The following is a 17943-nucleotide window of genomic DNA, read 5'->3' on the forward strand; positions in this document are numbered from 1 at the left end:
TTTTGGTGTATTGTGTAAATTTTCCAAAATATTTATCCTATGTTATCTCCATGTTCCGTAAAAAAATATAATTTTAAAAAATTGAACTCCATAAAAATGTTAAAATTTGGTGTGCAAGTATACTCTTTTTATATTGTCTTCTTTTATTTTTACTTTCTTTTTTAAAGCCTATCATTTTTACCTCTTTTTTAAACATTACACTAATTTTGCTCCAAGATACTTTCCATGTGAGTATTTTGGGTACAATATATATAAAAAGAAGTATGTTTCAATTAAATATAAAATTAAAGGTAAATTTGATTAATTAATTAATAAAAGTGGTATTTTTTAACTTACCCTAAAAATGTACCAATTTGTGTAAAAATCTCGAGGTAAGTTGAAAGATATCATTTTTTTCATCAGTTAACTAAAAATAGTCTTATTTTAAATTCAATTGAAATATATCATCTTTTACAAGTCCATTACTAATTATACTCTTACATGAAGGTACTGTTCAGGGAGGTAAGGAATGTTTTTTTCATTACATAAAAGTATATTGGGATATAATAAATAAAAAAGTGTATAAATTAAATATATAGAAAAGATGGGGTAAAAATAAAATGGATTAACAAAGAGTATGGAGTGCAATTTCCACCAAAATCTCTTCACTTCTATTGTAGGAGAGTAGCAGCCCATAGAGCCCAGCCCACTAAGCAAGGAATACCTTTACCACTCGCCTCGTTTTCCCCCTCATTCCCTCTCTCTCTCCAGAACTCTCAGTCTCAGCCGCACTCTCCCTTCTCCCTCTCTCTCTCCGTTACTCTCTTTCTCCCACTTCTCCGTTGGCTTTTGCCGCCACCGCCGCCGAGAACCTCCAAGGCTTTCATCAAGTTGCTGTGCTGCTCCACAGTTATTGCAAGACCAGCATGTATACCGTATGTCGTTACAAAATTTAATTATATACCTTCGCAATTTGATCATTCTATGATATATTCAGCTCTTAGAAGCTATAATCGTTTGCTTCCACATGTTTAATCTTAAATTTTGTTAATAAGTTAGTCATTATTTTGTTATGGAGATCTATTGTTTAAACATATCTCTATATATAATTTTGTTCAAATAATGTTTCGTGAAGTTTTCTTATTTACTGCTTTGCCAAGTTTTCTAGACAGAAATTGATTTTAGTTTGTTCAGGTTAATATATAAAAGATAGGGATAAAAGATATTTCTAGATTCCATAAAGTTAGTCGTTATATTAGTGTTATACATACTAATATAATTTTAGTTAAGATCATTTGGTGTTTTTCATAGTTAATTTTATTTGATGTTACATTAATTTGAACATGAACATGGCTTGTACTGGTTACTGTTTAAATTGTTCTGTTTAGAGATACATATTCATGGGTTGTTCATTGGAATTCACATAGTTAAAGTTTTTTGATGGTAAGAATGTAGTTTCTATTTTGGTGTAGAAATGGTTCTTTTTATTTTCAACATTATTTATTTTATGTAAAAGCTACAAGAAAAAAACCAATATAGAAGAGGTAATTTCACTCTCAGATCACCAATATGACTATTATATTAGAAATAAAAGACAGGTGTCAGTTCAATAACCTTGTCACGGTGATAGAGTGAAAGTCCAAAACAGTCTCAGGTATTTGCTAATTCCATTGATATCCTTCCATAAACCCTGAACCTGGAAAGTTCGCTTCTTTTCCGTTTATGCTTTCATTGATCCGACGAGCTTACTAAAAACACTCTTTCATAAATTACAAAGCCCAAAACTAAAAGCATATCGGGCATAATATATAACAAATTAGATCCAAATCCAAAATTGAAAAACCCATACTTTTTGTTTTCTTTAAATTTTTGTATCCAAAACCCTGAAAACATCTAATATCCTCCTCATTTTTACACAGCACTTCTCATTACCGCCTTTCAAATCCAACTACCGCTACTTCGTTCGCCACTTTTCTAACGCCTCTTTCTGCCCCGTCGGCCCCGGTATATATTTATTTAATTTTTGTTTTGGGTGAATAGATGTGTATTTTTTTTTTATTATTTGTTATTTCTTCTGGATTTACAGATTTATTGTTTTAGGAATTGATTAAAACCATTTTGTTTTTTTACTATTAGCTTCACCATTCTTTTGGCACTGAATTTTATTGTTGCTACTTTTCCACTGATGCAGATAAACATACACTCCCCGCGGTAGCATTTAAAGGAACAAGTTTGTTACCACTTTCAATTGCTTAATCAGAAATGGAGGATACCTCATTGCTAGAGCTGTGTGTAGCAGAAGATGTTATTCAGGCGTTATGCGGTGCCTCAAACTCTTCTTCCATGGAGAAATCTTTAGAGTTGCTAATAGAAATTTCCAGAACTGCAGATGGTCGAGTAGATCTAGGTTCCAAGCATATTCTGTCTATGGTCATTCAGCTGATTCAGTCCATTCCTTATCCTTCTGGTCGTCAATTTCTTGTATTGTCTTTAAGGCTTTTAAGAAATCTTTGTGCTGGAGAGATTTCAAATCAAAATTCATTTCTTCAGAGAAATGGTGTTGGAGCTATTTTGAATGTCTTTAGGTCAGCGAAGCTGTCTTCCGAGGAAGATTATGGGTTCTTCCGAATTGGGTTGCAAGTTCTTGCTAATGTTTCCTTGGCTGGGGAAGAGCATCAGCGGTTGATATGGAACCAATTATTCCCAGACGAGTTTCTTGCACTTGCGAAAATTCGAGGCAGGGAGGTCTGTGATCCATTGTGCATGGTCATTTATGTTTGCTGCGATGGAAATCCTGAACTGCTGACAGAGCTCTGCAATGGATGTGGCCTCCCCATTGTAAGGGAAATTATAAGGACTACTGCTGCAGGTTCCATTCTATCATTTTTACTTCAATGCATTTATTTTGTTCATATTATGCATGCTGTGCTTGGATATGCCTTTTTTTGTTTTGTTTTGGGGTATTAATTTATCAATTTATCTGGTGTTTCTCAGTTGGATTTGGAGAAGATTGGCTGAAGTTGCTTCTCTCAAGAATCTATTTAGAGCAACTTCATACCCCTCCACTTTTTTCTGTATCATCTCTTGTTGGTCCCAATAATACCAAAGTTGAAGATAATGTGGTTGGAGATATTTTCTCACCAGAACAAGCATTTCTTTTGAGAATTATATCTGAGATATTAAATGAGCGACTAGAGGAGATTACTGTCCCAAATGATTTTGCTTTGCGCGTTCTTGAAATATTTAAGTCATCTATTGTGGTTATCAGTTCTGGCTCAACAACCAAATCGGGACTTCCAACAGGCTCCATCTCTATAGATGTTCTTGGGTACTCATTAACAATTCTGAGAGATATATGTGCTCGAGAGGGTCCGAGAGACTCCGAGGAAGGCCTGGTGGATGCTGTTGAGACACTACTATCGTATGGACTTGTTGAATTACTTTTAAGCCTGCTCCGAAATCTTGAGCCTCCAGCAATGATCAAGAAGGCCATGAACCAAGGAGAGAACCAAGAGGGACGAACCAGTTCTCGCTCATTAAGGCCCTGTCCTTACAAAGGATTCCGTAGAGATGTTGTTGCGGTGATTGGCAATTGTTCATATAAAAGAAGGAATGTACAAGATGAGATTAGACAGAAGAATGGGATTCTTTTGCTCTTACAGCAGTGTGTTACTGATGAAGACAATCCATTTTTGAGGGAATGGGGCATTTGGTCTGTAAGGAACTTGTTAGAAGGGAATGCAGAAAACCAGAGGGCAGTGGCTGAACTAGAGCTTCAAGGTTCTGTTGATACGCCTGAAATTTCGAGTCTCGGTCTCAAAGTGGAGGTGGATCCAAGCTCAGGCCGTGCAAAGCTTGTTAACATCTCATGAATAGAAGAAACTTGCCCTTGATCCTGATTTTTTTTTCTCCAGTTTAGGTGTAATATTCTTTTTAGTTGGTTGTTTTCGTTGTCTATGAAATTCTATTTTCGTAGAGAGGTTAGCAACCAAAATTGGTGTACAGAAAAACATTGTGAAAATAACATGTCAGGCGTCTAAAATGGGAGCATTGTGCGTGTACTCTTTTTTATTTGAGAAATGCTTGAAGACACTGTATTAAGTTTTATATGTAATAATTTTTAAAAAATATCCCTTACCAATCGTAAGGTGACAGGTTCATAAATAAGTTATTATGCGGCACTATTTTTTTTTTTTTTTGCTAATACGCCAATAATTATCCACTTTCCTTCCCTCTCAACTTCTATGAAATACTATAGTACAAGCTCTTATTTTGGAGAGAATTTTAAGTGTTCACACAAAAATTCTTGATTATATTTGTATACTTTTCTATTAGGGTGACTATTTAATGGTTACATTTTTATTGTAATTATATGGTTACATTTTTCTTTAACTGTAATAGCAGGTTACTAATAGGTAGACTTTCCTTTTTTAAATTTAATTAATTATAATTAACTATTTTCTTAAAATAATTAATTAAATAGACATTCCTTTTTTAGAATTATTTAATTATAATTAACTATTTTCTCAAAATAATTAATTAAATATTTAACAAGACCTCTTTTAGCAATTAATATTTATATTTAAATCCTTACTTGAATTATTTTAATAATTAAGCTATTTAATTATAATATTTACGATAAAATTTACTTTTTTTACAAAAATTAAACTTTTTTTTTGACACAAATTAAAATTCTCTTCTTATAATAAATTTTCAAATAATTAATTATTTTTAAATGATATTTAATTATTTTGTTACAATTATATGATCTAAGTATGAGGCCTCAAGCTAATCAATCGATAACAAGTGCAACCATTTTTTTTTTCTAAAAAATCCTTCAACTTATTTCATTTTTTACTTTTTAAATATTTAAATAAAAAAATGAAATAATTAAGTGTAATAATTTAAAATTAAAATTACAAGTATAATAAAATTTAAATTATGAAATTATATGTGTATAATTTTAAATTATAAAAAGTTTTGCTATAAAATTTTAAATAATTTAAGTATAAAAAATAAATTGCTAAAAGATCCTTATATAATAATAAATTGCAAAAAATTAATTAATAATTATAATTAATTTAATTTTAGAATATAATTAATCTTAATTAAAGTTTTATAAGGAAATAAATGATTAGGTCACTTTCAGGTTACAAGTTATTTATTATTTATTTTTATTTAATTTCTAAATTAATCACAATCATTTAATAATAATCCAATGGCTTAAAAAAATGTAACCATGATGGTTACAATAAAAATGTAACCATTGAAACCTCTTCCTTTCTATTATTGTGTATATACACATAATAGGAAAATTGTAATGTACAAGACGGTAAAGTGCAAGTAAACTCTATGCTATGTTACACGAGTTAGCAAAAGACCATACACACCACTATAATTTTCTGACGCAAAACAAAACAATTTAGCACTATAATTTGTGTTTGAATATCCATTTCTCATTGTTTGAGTTGGCCAGTAAAAAATAGCAGAATCATATGGTGAGATTTTCCTGAATAGCAACAAATGAGCCGACTATATTTCCTCCTGCATCTGGGAAATTTTCATGTCCAAGAAGGGACCTCACCTTGCCTTTTCGATCAACTTCAACTGGGTACTTGAGAAGATGTCCTCTCATCTCTGTTACCTCATCTGCAGCAAACTGTTTCCAGTTCATCTCCCCCATTGATCTTACTTTTTTCACACAATCAATGCACTCTGGTTGTGTGAAGCAATCGTCGATAGTTCCCATATGCTCTGTCCACAATGACATCCTATAACCGTATATCTGCCAACCACACATTATTCACAACACCAAATAAAATTATTATCAAAGCAACGAAATTAAATTTGTTTTTTCACAATTGGTAAGGCCATGTTTCCTAATAGAAATGAACAAACAGTAAAGGAAATAGAAGTCAAACTGGTGCTTCAATTTTCTCTCTAATTAAGTGTTTACTTAACGATTCAGGCACAAGGTCCCTGAGTCCTCACATAATTAGTTAATTTAACTAACTAATGTCTCGATTTTCATTCATCCACTCCCTCTCCAAACCCCATTTTTTATTCTTTTCATAACAGTATAGAAAACATATCCTAAATATGTTACAACCAATCCCTTGCTTTATAATCTTTCAAAATCAAACTATATACAATGATTTTCATTTAATGAACATATTGGCAACAACACGTTTCTTTACTAATATGTTGAGAAAATAAAATTTTGAACTGAAAAATTTCGACTGTATATTAGCACTCTAATAAATTATCCAAAACTATGTCACCTATTCAGTAGTTACCTGTCCAAGAGGATTGCGAAATTTCCGTGCCTAGGTATGATGGGGCTGGTAAACTCCCATTGCGATTTCAGTGTCTCTAGTGCCTTTCATAGAGGGTTGATTGATGTTGGCAGATCCAATGATTACATACTCGTCATTAACTATCATGCCTTTTGAGTGAACATAAATCATAAATCTTCGATTTTTCCTACTCAGTGCCTGGAAAAGGAGGCAAAGCACACCACTTAAAACCATAAACAAAATTTGAAACTTATAGAAGTATGATATTCCTAAATTTTATAACAATATTATGACCATCAACAATTGCCTAGTAGTAGTAGAACGAGGTCTTTGCCTACAAGAAAAAAGGCTTACAAGTTCACGTTTCATCTCACTCTTTTTACATATATATAACTAGGGAAATAAATAAATCAACATTGATAAGCAAAGCAAACCAGAATGGATGCCAAAACAACTGACTGATAAATTAAGTCAGCTTAAAGAAGATACCTGAGGACTGTTTGCTGCAGTAGGACTTTCCATGCCACTGTTATTTCCATCCAAGTCCTCACGGTTGCCAAGACAGAAGAAGTTTAAATAATCCTTGGGTGAGTAATTAAGCACCTTCGAGCCCAGCTTCAACAAGTGCCTTGTAAATTGTCTCATACATCATTTGCATTGTCTTATTCTGAAACAACCAATTTGATTTAGATACATACAAAATGCATTGTAGTCTACTAGAATAAAGAGAATCAGTAGTAGTAATTAATGTGCTCTACATGAAATTTGACGAACCCGTTATGTTTTTTGTAATTTTTTTAAAACCATGCATGTAACTAATGTGACTATATACCCTTCTTATTCCCTCCCTTTAAACAAGTAAATATGCAAAACAAGTAATCCACAAGAACTATTCACAATAGGAGCCACGAAAGAAAAATTGTCTTCATTAGTTCTAGTTGCTACAGAAACCATTGATTTGAGTGAATGAAGTTGTAGCGGCTTTTAATCCACACCTATCCAGATAGTTAAATAGCCGCATGAAATTTAGATGGTACAAAAACGCTTGACATCCAAACAAAATAGACCTCATCATTATCAACAACATCAAATAAAAAAAAATGTATAATTAATATATTGTGGACTATATAATTAATATATTACAATTAATTTTTTTTTAAATGTATGTGTTTTAGATTTCATTTAATTTAATGTAATTTTTTCGTCATGTAATATTTTGCAATAGTTATATTATTGCAATATAATATATATATTTTTATTTCATTAAAAAATTAATATAATAATAGTAAATAATTTTTTGGAATTACCCATATACTATTTTAAACTTTTTTTTATTTTTACGGTTTGGATTAATTCAGTGGAATCTATGTAAATTTTTATGTGGATTTAGATTGTGATTTAGGTTGGTCCATTAGTTGGTATATGTGAGTTGTTAATATGTGAATTTTTGTAAAAATATATATAAAAAAAAAAAAAAAAAAAAAAAACTTTTTTTATTGTATGTAAAAAATAATTTTTTTTAGTATAATTTTTTTTTTTGAATGAAAATCAGCACTTTATTAAGAAATATCCTCTAAGGATGAAACAAAACCAAGAAGAGTATTCAAACAAAAGCGAGAAGATTGTGCTAACATGTGCGTCACCTTATTAGCAGACCACTTGACAAAATTTAAAAAAAAAGAGCTTAAACTATTAATAATAGCCTTACAATCAAAGAGAACACAACCATAAGGAGAGATCATGTTTTTATTAATATTCAAATCTGCTAAGGCAATCTGTTCAAGAATCACATTCATTCATCCAAATGATCTTTAATATAACTTAGCGCTTCTTTGATGCTCATCGCTTCAACTAATAGTGGTTCAAAGACACCCTCTCTACTACCACGCTTAGCTTTCGCCACCGCACCAAGAGAATCCCGAGCCACACAGCCATAGCCAAAGCGCCTACTATCCACGAACACTGCTCCGTCAACATTAACTTAGATCCGAGGATACAACGGTTTTGTCCAATGCTCAATCTCAACCTGCCTAAACACAAGGTTGGTAACTATAGAAAGCTTTTGAGCATTACTCCATTCTTCAAAACTTAGTTTAGCAAACAGAATAACATCATCAACGGTCGGCTGTTTCTCCTTCCAAACCAGTTGGTTTCGGTGATGCCAAATCGACCAACACATCATAACCACTTCAGTAATTTCACCAGCCTCCCAATGCCTTAACCCTTCATCAAACCAGCTGGAGAATATCATCGCAGCAGCGCCTACTGCTGCAACCCGAGACCCACTCCAACAATTCTGTGCAAATAGACAACGAACAAGGATGTGAAGAGTAGTTTCAGGAGCTCCTTTACAGACAAGACAAATAGGATTGATGTTAACATGTCTCCCGAAAACAAGTTGGAAGACTATTAGAACAAGCACTCCAAAGAAAGTTTAGAACTTTTGGTGGTACTTTCAAGTTCCATAACTTCCTCCAAAACCCAACATTGTCACTACCACTCCAATTCCCCTTCTATTTCTGCAACATATTATATGCAGACTTTCTCTCCTTAGTATAATTTTTAGTGTTGGTTGAAGTAGAAATTATATTTTTATACCAAATTTAATAATAGTGTGACATTAAATTTAGTGTGTTACAGGATCTGCGTACGCAATTTTCTTTCTTTCTTTCTTTTCTTCTCTTTTTTTTTTTTTTTGATAGATCTCAATCTCAGTATTATCCAATTATCATTTACGTACATGCACAATTTAAATTGAAAACAAACAAAATAACGAAAAGCAATACATGAACTCCAACTTGATCAAAATTTTGTAAACCACGCCCAAAACCAAGATATAAAGAATAATATGCATTATATATTATCCTTGTGGTCGTATTAAGACCAGTATTAATATACATAAAGGTACAGATGAGAAAATTTAGAGCTCGATCGTATGAACTGTACAGCATATATATATATATACACGTTAATTAATTAAGCATTATAATTATTTGTAGGTTGTTGTTGGACCTCAAATATAGGGAAAATCCTGTTGTTTTTCATGTTTTCTCTGAAGGCAATGACGACATAGAAAATTGCTGGGAAGATGAGAAGGATCAAGCCAATCAAGTGGAAGAGGAACAATAGATTGTTGGTAGCCCATGGAGACTTATTGCTTGAATTATTGGTAATCCTATTCGAAACTAAGAAGGCACATATATAGAAAATCAGGAAACCTATATACGCAATTGCACCGCATACATTTCCATGTATCACTCTCTCTTCATCATCCTCACCTTCAACTCTCATCATCTTCAAACCATTCCATGCACCTACCTACCTACCTATTTATTATACGAAATTATATTATGTTTGGAATAAAGTTGGATTTGATTTTCGATAGTGATGATCTTTCTGCATTGGTAATATTTAATAATATGATCTTGTCATCATCAAGTCTCATTTTTTTCTTATTTTCTTAATTTCTGATGATGATAATAATGATGAAAAGAAAAGGGAGAATCGTCGATATAAAAGAGTTTTCTAATTAAAGAAAAGAAAACTTCTCTCTAAATGGAAACTTTATAAATGAATGGGAGAAGATATAAAATGGTACTAATTAATAACTGTATTTAGCTAATTCTGTTTTATCCAGAGCAAATTAATTGAGGTGGAAAAGATGAGGAGGTTAGTTTTTAAGAAGTGGCTAAAATATAAAGCGCCTTAATTAATTACTTCTTATAATAGCAATTCATACTGTATATGCATTGAATAATTATTTATTATAGATAAAAGAAAAAGTAAATTTATGTATTAGATTTCAATTAATAAGTATTTTAATTATTTTTGGGAGTATTTAATATAAATATATTTTTTATTTGTTTCGGGAGTATACAAAAATATCATCAAGTTCATAGGTGCATCAAATCTATGAATGTTGCGGGTGCGTTAATGTTACATTGCTACAAATTTGTAGTGCCCATAACCGGTACACAACTCTTTATCGTTATTAGTTGTTTGACATTTATAGGTGCCCTATAGGTATACTTAAAAGAGTTCATATTTAGTGCTAATTATTTATTTGATCTCAGAATATAATTAAAACTCATATTCCTAATACTATGTAGAGAAATTTGAAATTTAATGCTTAATAAATTCTAAAATTGGTCCCCTAATTTAAAGTTATACATAATTTTTAAAATGGGATGACTTTTCCTAAAACCCAATTTTACCCCCCTCATTTCTAAAGTGACTCTCTCTCTCTTCCTCCCCTTTCTCTCAACCGGTTGAAATCGCACCAATTGCACCACCCACGAAACCAAATTTCCCCACTCGAACGATGAACCCAACCGAACCCACCACCCCAAGAGGGAACCCGCCACCCCACGGACTGAACCCATCCACTGAGCACGCGAGCAAGGTAATTTTTTCTCCCTTTCATTTGTTGATTTTTTTTTCTTATTGATTAGGGTTAAAATGTTGTTTGTTCATAGATTTAGGGTCTGATATGATTAGATCTAAGGTTAGAACATGTCGATCTAGGTTTTGTGATGAATTTGGGCAAGAAATCGATTTTTTCAAGCTGGCCCGATGCAGCTCTGATGCATTGGGTTGTCTGGGTTGTTTTGAGCTTTAAGATGAAGGCCCGATAGGGGCCCCATGCATGGCCCGATGCCCACTTTAATTTTTTTCAAATTTTTTTTTCCTGTTTATAATTTAGGATTGGCCCGATGGGCCTGATGGTGCCCGATGCCCACTTAATTTTTTTTTATTAAATTTTTTTTTCTGTTTATATTTGTAGAGGTCCGATGGGCCCGATAGGGACCCGATATTAGGTCCGATGGTCTGACTTTTTTGAATGTTTGACCTGGACTGATGGGCCCGATATAGGGTTTATAAATTGTGATTATAACACGTATTTGTTGGGTTTTATGCCCTAAATAAAACTCATTTCAATATAATCAGATTTACTTATTAATATAGATCAGAAATAACATTTAATGTTGCATGGTTCACATGATTTATTTCATGATTATATGTACATAATGTATAAATTCATCTGAAACCCTTTTCACATACTTGATCCTGTTTATTGTGTCGTCAACACATTGGAAAGTAAACATGACTATGTGAATAAAGTTTCCTAGATTTATCAGACATAGGGTTTTACTGATATGATAATCTACAACAAGAGTTTACTTGTATTTGGAGAAATACTATGTTCTTTCCAGAGCATTGGTTAAAGTAAAGCTCAGGTTGGATGCATGGAGTATGCATCGGAAGGGACCGATATTGAACTTTGACTTAGATTTATTAAACTTACCGTAATATCTATTCAAGTCAATATCGCCTAGTTGATCCTAGATCAAATGTTCTTAATCCTGTTATGATTAGGCTCAATCTTGAAAGGCTATTCGTGTTCTTTGATTTGTTAGTTAAGCCTACTTTTAGGTCAGGGTGATACGTACATTTTGGGAACACGGTAGTGCAATTGAGTGGGAGCGCTAGCATAAACATGGAATCTATAGCTTCTATCTGGCAAATAGTAAGCAAAGGATGATCTCCTTCGAGCTTGACCAAACGAACATAAATGGTAGAGTACTCATTTCACATTAGCTGAAATATCATTTATACGGGGTCAAGTGTTTTAAGGAATAAATACATTGTAGGGTGTAACGGTAATTTAATCCCTTTACAGTGTAGATCATTCATATAGAGGATCATTGATCACATTAGGATTATAACAATGGATAACTAATGATGTGTCTATATGGTGGAACATATAGAGCATTCTATATACTGAGAGTGCAATTCTAAGTTCTATGCGTGGATTCAACGAAGAATTAATAAGTTAGTGAATTTTAGTGCTAAATTCTTGATCTACTTATTGGAAGCTCGGTTATATAGACCCATGGTCCCCCCACTAGTTGAGATAATATTGCTTGTAAGACTCATGTAATTGGTTTTGATTAATCAATTATAATTCTCAAATTAGACTATGTCTATTTGTGAATTTTTCACTAAGTAAGGGCGAAATTGTAAAGAAAAGAGTTTATAGGGGCATATTTGTTAATTATGATACTTTCTATGGTTCAATTAATAAATATGATAAATGACAATATTATTTAATAATTATTTATAGTTATTAAATAGTTAGAATTGGCATTTAAATGGTTGAATTAGGAAATTGGTATTTTTGAGAAAATCAGATACAAAAGGTGTTAAAATTGCAAAATTGCAAAGCCCAAGGCCCAATCCATTAAGTGTATGGTCGGCCACCTTTGTAGCTTTTTTAAATGATTTTTTTCATTATTTTAATGCCATATAATTCAAATCAAACCCTAGAGGAATGCTATAAATAGATAGTGAAGGCTTCAGGAAAAACACACTTTCTGAATCAGAAAAACCTGAGCCTCCACTCTCTTCTCTAGCCGCCACTCTCTCTCTCTTTTCTTCCTCAATATTTCGAACCTCTCTTAGTGATTAGAGTAGTGCCCACACACATCAAGTGATACCTCAATCATAGTGAGGAAGATCGTGAAGAAAGATCATCAGCAAAGGAGATTCAGCATCAAAGATTCAGAGAAAGAGATCCAGGTTCAGATATTGATAATGCTCTGCTACAGAAAGGAATCAAGGGCTAGATATCTGAACGGAAGGAGTCATTATATTCCGCTGCACCCAATGTAAGGTTTCTTAAACTTTATATGTGTTTATTTTATCGTTTTAGAAAGTTCATATTTAGGATGTTAATAAACATACTTGTGAGTAGATCTAAGATCCTGGTAAAATAATTTCCAACAACTGGTATCAGAGCCATGGTAATTGATTTACTTGCAAGAAATTTGGACTTTAAAACGATTGTTTGTATGTTCTTTGGATGGTATCATGTTGTATTGAGTGTTATTTGATGATTGATTGATGTTTGTGAAATTTTCGTGAAAAATAATTGCGATTTTATCTCTGGAATTATTTTTATTGGATAGTATGGAAAAAATTAAGCAAGTTAGCCTTTTACAGAACTCAATTTGGATTTTATTTGAATTAGTTATGATTTTTGAAGATTTGACAAAATCGGAAATTTGGCTGATTGATACTCATGATCGCAGAACTGTCCGTACAGTTTCGGATTTTTTCCTTTTTCTTCAATTTTTCATACTTTTTCATGGAATTAACTTCCAATTTTTTGTATGGTTTTGTATATATACTATTACTATTCCTAATTCAATTCTAATTATCATTTTGAATTAATTTAATTTTTTTTTTTTAAATTAATTCAAGATATTAGTGTAATTTGAATTCGAATAGAATTAGTATTTATCTTTTTGCTTAAAATCTATCTTATTTTAAAATTTGATTATATCTTATCTTATTTTAAATTTAAAAATAAGATATTTATAATTATGTAATTTTTAAATGATATAAGATATTTTGCTAATTTTTGAATTTTGTTATTTTATTTATTTAAATTAAATTTAAAATTTGAAAAAGATATTTATTTATCTTTTCTAATTTTTTATTTAATTTTTATTTATAAAATAACATTTAAAATTTAAAAGTAGTTAGCAAATTTTTGAAATGATATTTAGGTTGGTTGAAACCTAATTTTTCAAAAATTGTAGGTTTAATTTTAAATTTTTTTTTAAATTTCGAATTTTTTTTTATTTTTTTTAAAATTTTCGAAATTTTTTTTTATTTAATTAATTATTTTCGAAATTAAATATTTAATTTAAAATTAAATAAATCCTACATCCAACTATCCAACTAACCTTGTTGCAGGAGTATGTGTTTTAGCTTATGTGTAAGTTTTTAAAACCTATTATTACTTGATTGCAAATAGCCATGGTTACTTTTTGCCAGATCTAATGATCTGATGGCTCCCTTGGTCAAGTTAATAATTTGTAACAGGTAAATTTTACAATCTTCTTTCATCTGTGTATGACCTAGCAACATGATAGGACCCATCCAAAGTGTGCCTGTGTGAGCCTATGTGTTTAATTTGATTATAGATACATATAGGTTGTTGTTGCTAAAATAAATTATCATAGTTCTTGATAGATTTTATTTAGGCCCATTTAGTTTTGGGCTTATTCAATTAATAACAGTTGTTCTTATTAAGGTTAAATTCCTCTCTTTTGGGCCTTGTGTGAGAGTTGGGAGCCATAGAAGTGGGTACGACATACTGAACCCAGGACCCCCTCACACAAACCACCCCAATTGTGAAGGCCCATTTGCTCGATTTGAATGAGTACTAGGTTAATTAAACTAGTTTAACCTAATAAAATTGATTAGCAACATAATTAATTTCATTTATTTTGAAATTAATTTAAGAAAAATATAGTTTAAGGAATTTTATATTCTAAGCTAAACTATATGTATTTTCTTGTATTTAATTAAATATAGAATTATAACCATCTAGATTCTTTCTGGAACTTAATTTAAATTTTTCATTAAATATTCCTATTTAAGTTGATATTTAGTTATCTTCAACTAACCAACTTAAATCTGAATATCTTTTGAATTCAAAAATTTCAAAATTAAGTTGAGGAATTTTAGGCATTGGTTATTAAGATTCTTTAGATATTTTTTTTAAGTTAATATCTTTTCAAATATTAACTTAAAATGGAATATTTTCAAATTAAGTGGTTACAACTTAATTTTTGATATTTAATTAAATTTAAATTTGAAAATATTTAAGTTCTAGATTTTTCTAGTACAACTTAAATTAGATATTTTTTCAAATTTTGTGGAAAAGATACTTAGTCAAATAAGATATTTTCTAGATAGTTATTTCTAGACTACTTATTATTTCTAATATTAAATAGGAAAATATTATACATTGTGAAATTAATTATTTAAATAATTAATTTTGGTACAATTTATTTTAAGTATATTTTTTCCTAGTATTAAACTAGAGATTAATAATTAAGCCTTCTCTACACTTAATTATTTATTTCTTGAATTTAATACATTTAATTAATTTGAAAATTAAATATCTAAGTTGATTTTTATCATCATACTTAAATATTTCTTTTTCATGACATTTAATTAAATAGAAAATTATTTTTAGTTGAAATTTATTTTTTCAACTAAATTTAAATAATTTTCAAAATATATTTTTTCTTTATTTTATTAATCAATTTTCGAAATTGCATTTCTTAAATGCTAGAATTTCGAATTTTATCTTGAAAAATAGATTAAGTTGTAAATTAATTATTTTAATTAATTCTTGGATCAACTTAAATCAATGATTTTTTCATTTATTGATTAATTTAAAATAAATTGAATTAAAGTATATTATTAGAAATAGAATTAATTAGTCAAAGGAAAATCTAGATAGGTGATATTTTTGCTTGAAGTATTTTTCTAGTGTATTTAATTAAATAGAAAATTAATATTTAAGTTGATTTTCATCATCATACTTAAATATTTGTAATTTTTCTTATATATTTAATTAAATAGGAAAATTATATTTTTTGTTGTAAATTAATTTTATTAATTAATTTTGGGCCAACATTAAATTAGAATAATTTTTTCCAGGATTTATTTTTTATTTTAATATGCATTTTTCGAAAATTGTATTCTTATATACTTTAATTTTTCGAAATGCAATATATATTTATAGAAAATTAAATTTGAGTTGTAAATTAATTTAAATTAATTTTGTAACAACTTAAATATTTTTTTCTAAATATTTATTGGAAATTATTACTAAGATGGAAATAATTCATGTTATTTTCATATCCATCTAAGTAAAATTTATAAATATTAAATTAAAATTTATATTTAGAATTTTTCATTCTAAATTGGAAATTTTAATTAAATAAATATATATTTAAAATAAATAGAATAAATAAAGAGAATAAAAGAAAATACAACTCTTTTCAAATATTGAGCTTTATTATAGAGACATTCGATCTCCATTGTGGGTTTTACACCGCGTTTGTTTTAGTGAGTAATCCTCCCTAATGGAGGAACGTTCATTAGCAATTTCGCACCGTTTAACCTCGCATGATAAGTAGTTTGTAAGTGTTTTGTATGGTATGGATCACCCTAATGGTGGCGACCATACTTGACTTGCAAATTATGAAACAATGGTGGAAGCTCATAAGATAGAATTGCCTTGACTCTCGCCTAAACGGGACAACGCTGAATTCCAATCTTGATCGAATAAAAGGTTGCTAGAATGTTTAACATTTTAGACGAGCTGACAACTCTATTCAATGAATGGTAGCTTTGACTCTCGCCTAAACGGGACAACGATATCGGTTGTTGAAAACCTTGGAAATTATTTAGGATTGTAAGTTTTAGTATTTTCACTTGTCATTCCTACTTGCTATATGCTTATAATTTCTGAATTGTGTATGAATTTATATTGAACCATGTTATTTTCTGTTATTAAGTTGTAGTTTAATTTCGAATCTTCATTGTTGGTCTAACTTGGCTTGTTTATCTAATGAGATAAATCCCTAGTGGATTTTCACCATTAGACATACATAATAGTGTTAGATCTCGAAAGATAAATATTGTATATGCGACATCTAGCTGTTCATCCATTGATGACACCTTAGACTAGTATTTTTATGATATGAAACAAGAAGATTATATAAATAAGATTACTTTGACTTTCGCTAATCGAAGCATCGTTGGATTCTTATTTTAAACGAAATTATCCTAATTCCTCTTAGCTTATTCATTTCGAATTAGCTTTCAAAACATATCATTGGATGAATGGTCTATAAATCATTTCATGTCATTTTATATGACGCATATGATTATAATCCCGAAATTCTATTCCCAATTGATATAAATCCTCAATCTTAGAAATCTCCTACTTGTATGGGAAAATCTGACTTAGAGTTTGTATTAGTAGTGCTGGTCCAAGATAGAATTACTCATAATATTTGGTATAAATTTAAGTCTTTGACTTTAATTTTAGATTCCAAATAGAAATTTTCTTATATTTCTAATTCCAAAATACAATACAGTTACACTTTTTCAAGTGTTTAATATCCATCTTCTATTAATGGATTAAAACTGTATGGAATATGAGTTAGGTATTCTGTGACCAGGATCCACTTGAAGTATTCTAAGAACTCTTTGATGTAACTAAACCTATGTCATCATAGACACTACCACATTTTCTTAATCTATGGCATTTGTATCTTGTTCATAGTGGTTTTGACAAGATCAATCTCTGCAAAGAGTTAATATGCCTATATCCACTGAAAGTAGTTCATCTCATTCGCAGATGGATGTACATTCAGGGGTGGATATGAGTTTTTCGTTGTATTCTTAAAACGATAACTCTAGATTATACCTTATGCAAAGAAATTTGAAATGTTTGAAAAATTTCATCAATTTCTAGCAATGGTTAAACACCATTAAGGTATGTGGTTAAAGATCTTGCGAACTGATAGGGGTGGAGAAATAGTTAGTAGATATGCAGTTCAAAGATCATTACATTGATTTTTGAATTATATCCAAACTTACCTCCCCAGAAATTTCGATTTGCATATTGATGATTAGTTACTAGTCGTTGCCTAAGTCCTTCTATGGTAATACAATTTCAGAATGATGTAATGGTTGTATACTTAATGTAAATCATTACTAGATTCATGGATGACCTAATCAAAATCTTAAGAAAGTCTAGAACTGTTAACCATGGTTTGTTAGCTTTTCTAAG

At 30.3% G+C, this 17943-nt stretch overlaps 1 protein-coding gene and 1 long non-coding RNA gene across 4 annotated transcripts; one reads left to right on the top strand and one right to left on the bottom strand.

The window, feature by feature from the left end:
- The first annotated feature begins 673 nt into the window (after nt 1–673).
- Nucleotides 674–4079, top strand: LOC115707336 (uncharacterized). Of its 3 annotated transcripts, none has more exons than XM_061114390.1 (4): nt 722–914; nt 1899–1983; nt 2171–2848; nt 2974–4079. In XM_061114390.1, the coding sequence occupies exons 3-4, from the start codon at nt 2242–2244 to the stop codon at nt 3849–3851; spliced, it is 1485 nt and encodes a 494-aa protein (XP_060970373.1). In that variant the 5' UTR covers nt 722–914; nt 1899–1983; nt 2171–2241; the 3' UTR covers nt 3852–4079. The 3 variants fall into 3 exon arrangements, with proteins under 3 accessions (XP_030491123.2, XP_060970373.1, XP_060970375.1); XM_061114392.1 differs by lacking the exon at nt 722–914 and adding an exon at nt 1313–1633; XM_030635263.2 differs by lacking the exon at nt 1899–1983 and having other exon boundaries at nt 674–914.
- A 1238-nt stretch (nt 4080–5317) lies between these two features.
- Nucleotides 5318–7238, bottom strand: LOC133029267 (uncharacterized). The gene is made up of 3 exons (XR_009683422.1): nt 6765–7238; nt 6276–6473; nt 5318–5764 (listed from the first exon to the last, which is right to left on the bottom strand). It is a non-coding gene; the product is annotated as an uncharacterized LOC133029267 (long non-coding RNA).
- Between the last annotated feature and the right edge of the window lie 10705 nt (nt 7239–17943).

Source organism: Cannabis sativa, chromosome 1 (assembly GCF_029168945.1).
Source record: "Cannabis sativa cultivar Pink pepper isolate KNU-18-1 chromosome 1, ASM2916894v1, whole genome shotgun sequence".
NCBI classification, from domain to species: domain Eukaryota; kingdom Viridiplantae; phylum Streptophyta; class Magnoliopsida; order Rosales; family Cannabaceae; genus Cannabis; species Cannabis sativa.